The following is a 4,807-nucleotide window of genomic DNA, read 5'->3' as shown; positions in this document are numbered from 1 at the left end:
GCCGTGTCGTCGGTCTTCAGGCTGTTCATCTGCAGCGTGACCGTGCTCTGGGAGGTGTCCCTGGAGAGGGTGAAGCGCCCCTGGACCGACGGTGCGTAGTTTGTGCTACCAATGAGAGGATCAATACCCGCGACGTACTCGAGCCCCTTCCCGGGAGCCTGTCGCACCCCAGTACATGGATTTGCTGCTTAAGGAGAAGCCAGAGGCCTTGCAGAGGAGGGTCAGGGACCCCCCGGGGGTCTGGAGGCCCCCCTCCGGACTCGACCAGCTGCTCGGCCCGCCCGCAGCCCTGCGCAGGGAGGGGGGCAGAAGGGGACACCTCCCCAGCTCCCCCACTCCCTTGCTCCACGCTGGCCCCGGGGCTCGGGGAGCAAAGCTGGGGAGGTGGGGGGGGTCAGGCCATGGGAAGGGGTCTGGGGTTTGTACAGGGGCTGGGCTCAGGGCAGGGCTCTGGGCTCAGGGGCAGGGGCTGTGGATGCAGTTCAAGCTGTTGGCGCAGGACATCGGAGCAGGGAAGTGCCAGCCATGACCAGCTTCCCCATCAAAACCAGATAATGTCGGGATTTTTCGCAGCCTCTCACCACCACCACAGCCGTGTCTGGTGCAGGTGTCGGTGGCCGTGACAACGTCGAGACCCCCAGGGCAGGAATAACACCACCAGCAGGCAGGACACATTGCAGATCAGTCGAACCTCAACCTTCCTCCTCCTCCTGGCAGCCCTCCCAGGTAGGTCCCAGCCCCGCTGACCCCCTCCCCGGGCGCGGATATGGGGGGTGATGGTGGGAGCGGGCGACTCAATCCTGTCCTTCTTCCCTGCACAGGGCGGCCGTGCAGCTGGTCGAGTCCGGAGGGGGCCTCCGGACCCCCGGGGGGTCCCTGACCCTCGTCTGCAAGGCCTCCGGCTTCACCTTCAGCAGCTACTACATGACTTGGGCACGACAGGCTCCCGGGAAGGGGCTCGAGTGGGTCGCGAGCATTTACAGCAGTGGTAGCACATACTACGCGCCGTCGGTCAAGGGGCGCTTCACCATCTCCATGGACACCTCCCAGAGCACGGTCACGCTGCAGATGAACAGCCTGAAGACCGACGACACGGCCACCTATTTCTGCGCGAGAGCTGGTTATGGTTGTGTGAGGCTGCGAAAAACCCCGTCAAGGGGTTTCCTGCCCAGGGCAGCGACGCCCGGCAGCCCCCAGCCCTCTGTGCCGCGCTGGGGCGGCTCCAGCTGGTGGGAGCAGCTGCCTCCCATGAGCCTGGACACCAGCACCGTGCCCCAACACCCCCGCACGGGCTCCCCAAAGCCCAGCATCCTCCCAAAGCCCTGCACCCAGCCCTGACCCGCACCCTCCCCCACTTACACCTACACCAGACTTCTCACATCGAGCCGGGATCCTTTGCAACGAGCCTCATAACCAAAGTCGGGCCCAAATCTCCAGGTCTTGCCCCAAAATCCTGCCACGGTGCCAGGGGAGGGTGAGGCTGGGTATTAGGAAAACTTCCCTCCCTGCAAGAGGGGTCGGGCACAGGCACAGGCTGCCCGGGGGGGGTGGGGGAGGCGCCATCCCTGGGGGTATTTAAAAGAAGGGTTGACGTCGTGCTTGGGGATACGGCCTGTCCCAGGGCTCCCCCTCCCCTGGGGGCAGAACCTCCTCCCGACACCCAGCCTCACCCTCCCCTGGCACCGCGGCAGGATTCTGGGGCAAGGCCCGGAGATTTGGGCACAATTCGGGGCCCACGTTCATGGCAAAGGACCCCGGCTCGATGCGAGAAGCCTGGTCTGGGGGCAAGTGGTGGAGGGTGAGGGCGAGGGTGTGGGTGTGGGTGTGGGTCAGGGCTGGGTGCAGGGCTTTGGGAGGATGCTGGGCTTTGGGGAGCCGGTGCGGGGGTGTTGGGGCACGGTGCTGGGATCAGGGCCACCATAACCATCCCTCGCGCAGCAGGAGGTGCCCGTGTCGTCGGTCTTCAGGCTGTTCATGCGCAGCGTGACCGTGCTCTGGGAGGTGTCCCTGGAGATGGTGAAGCGCCCCTTGACCGACGGCGCGTACTCTGTGTTACTACCATCGTAGCTAATAGCTGCAACTCTTTCAAGCCCCTTCCCTGGAGCCTGTCGTGCCCAAACCATGTTGTAGCTGCTGAAGGAGAAGCCGGAGGCCTTGCAGAGGAGGGTCAGGGACCCCCCGGGGGTCTGGAGGCCCCCTCCGGACTCGACCAGCTGCTCGGCCGCCCGCAGCCCTGCGCAGGGAAGAAGGACAGGATTGAGTCGCCCGCTCCCGCCATCACCCCCCATATCCGCGCCCGGGGAGGGGGTCAGCGGGGCTGGGACCTACCTGGGAGGGCTGCCAGGAGGAGGAGGAAGGCGGAGGGAGGCTACTCTGGGATGTGTCCTGCTACAGGGTCCACTCTGACCTTGGGAGGCTGAACTCAGTCACATTAATTGACACCTGAACTGATCACAGACCTTTAACAGAACTTGCACCAATGTCCTCAGCTTTGGCTCCTCTCTGATCCCTGACCCGTTGCACCCAGCCCAAACCCCTGCAAGGCCTCGGCTTCTCCTTCAGCAGCTGCGCCATGGAGTGGGTGCGGCAGCGCCGGGACGGGGAAAGATTGGGTCGCACAGACGAGCAGCAGTGGTAGCACAGGCTACGGCCGTGGTGCCAGGGCACGTCACCCTCTCCAGGGACGCCTCCCAGAGCACGCTCACACTGCAGAGCAACAGCCTGAAGACTGACGACACGGGCACCCACTGCTGCACAAAAGCTGATTATGGTGGTTTATGGATGGGAAGGAAACCCACATCAAGTGGTTTTCATTAAAAAGGCAGCGATGCCTGGCAGCCCCCAGCCCTCTGTGCCACGCTGGGACCCTCAAGCAGGTGGGAGCAGCTGCCTCCCCACACCCCAAACCATGCCCCGACACCCCTGTGCTGGGTCACAGAATCTCAGCACCTCCCCAAAATGCCTGTCGCAGCCCAGAGCCCCGCACCCAGCCCAGACCCCTGTGCTGAGCCGGACACCCCTGTGCTGTTCCCCCAAATCCCAGGCTGGAGCTGCTGGAGGTGAAGCCGCAGGACTTGCAGGACGCGGCTGATGCAGCGATCCAGGCCCAAGGCAGGGTTTGGGCCTTGGGGCAGGGGTTTGGGTGCAAAAGCTTGGTTTTGTCACCCTGCAGGGGTTTGGGGTCCCGGGGGGGCAGCAGGCAGGGGGCAGGGATGGCTCTGGGTGCACAGGCAGGAGCCAGAGAGCAGTTCCACGCACGCGGTAACGATTTGGGCTGGATGCGCGTGTCTGGGAGCTCTTCAGAGCCTCAAGCGCAGCAGAGGGGCTGGGGGCCGTCCCCGGGTGCTGTAGCACCCCCCGCGCTGGTGATTCCTGTGACGAATTTATGCCCCTCCCGGGCGCTGTCACACCCAAACCCCTTGGGAGCTGCTGGGGGAGCAGCCGGAGCCCTCGACGGGGCCTGGGCTCAGTGCTGAGGATGAGGGTTTGGAGCAAGGCTCAGGCTTATGGTATGGCTGCAGCTGAAGAGGTGTGGGCTCAGTTCCAGGGGTCAAGGTTTGGGGGAGGGGTCTGGCAAGAGGGCTGGGATCCTGGCAGGGGCAGGGATGCTCAAGCCCCTTTGCACCTGCCTTTGGGGTAACCATCACCCGGATAATGTGGAGCCCCCCAGGGCAGGAATGACACCCCCAGCAGATCATACCCTCCTCCACCGTCCTCGTCCTCGTGGCAGCCCTCCCAGGTGGGTCCCAGCCCCGCTGACCCCCTCCCCGGGCGCGGATATGGGGGGTGATGGTGGGAGCGGGCGACTCAATCCTGTCCTTCTTCCCTGCGCAGGGCTGCGGGCGGCCGAGCAGCTGGTCGAGCCCGGAGGGGGCCTCCAGACCCCCGGGGGGTCCCTGACCCTCCTCTGCAAGGCCTCCGGCTTCTCCTTCAGCAGCTACAACATGGTTTGGGCACGACAGGCTCCAGGGAAGGGGCTTGAAAGAGTTGCAGCTATTAGCTACGATGGTAGTAACACAGAGTACGCGCCGTCGGTCAAGGGGCGCTTCACCATCTCCAAGGACACCTCCCAGAGCACGGTCACGCTGCGCATGAACAGCCTGAAGACCGACGACACGGGCACCTCCTGCTGCGCGAGGGATGGTTATGGTGGCCCTGATCCCAGCACCGTGCCCCAACACCCCCGCACCGGCTCCCCAAAGCCCAGCATCCTCCCAAAGCCCTGCACCCAGCCCTGACCCACACCCACACCCACACCCTCGCCCTCACCCTCCACCACTTGCCCCCAGACCAGGCTTCTCGCATCGAGCCGGGGTCCTTTGCCATGAATGTGGGCCCCGAATTGTGCCCAAATCTCCGGGCCTTGCCCCAGAATCCTGCCGCGGTGCCAGGGGAGGGTGAGGCTGGGTGTCGGGAGGAGGTTCTGCCCCCAGGGGAGGGGGAGCCCTGGGACAGGCCGTATCCCCAAGCACAACGTCAACCCTTCTTTTAAATACCCCCAGGGATGGCGCCTCCCCCACCCCCCCGGGCAGCCTGTGCCCGTGCCCGACCCCTCTTGCAGGGAGGGCAGTGCTGTAAATAACTGTGAGAAAGTCCATTTTCTACGCGGGCCTGTGTGATTCCGCCATCATCCAGTAGCCGCTGCTGAAGGAGAAGCCGGAGGCCTTGCAGACGAGGGTCAGGGACCCCCCGGGGGTCCGGAGGCCCCCTCCGGACTCGACCAGCTGCACGGCCGCCCGCAGCCCTGCGCAGGGAAGAAGGACAGGATTGAGTCGCCCGCTCCCGCCATCACCCCCCATATCCGCGC

At 65.0% G+C, this 4,807-nt stretch overlaps 1 gene segment (V, D, J or C); it reads right to left on the bottom strand.

Annotated features, from left to right (window-relative positions):
* Positions 1–1,829: 1,829 nt before the first annotated feature.
* LOC142049208 (immunoglobulin heavy variable 3-30-3-like) lies at positions 1,830–2,288 on the bottom strand. The segment is given in 1 exon segment: positions 1,830–2,288. A coding segment is annotated over 1 exon segment (459 nt).
* Between the last annotated feature and the right edge of the window lie 2,519 nt (positions 2,289–4,807).

The sequence above is a fragment of the Phalacrocorax aristotelis genome, chromosome 34, assembly GCF_949628215.1.
Source record: "Phalacrocorax aristotelis chromosome 34, bGulAri2.1, whole genome shotgun sequence".
NCBI lineage: Eukaryota > Metazoa > Chordata > Aves > Suliformes > Phalacrocoracidae > Phalacrocorax > Phalacrocorax aristotelis.
This window is presented reverse-complemented; position numbering and strand designations above follow the sequence as displayed.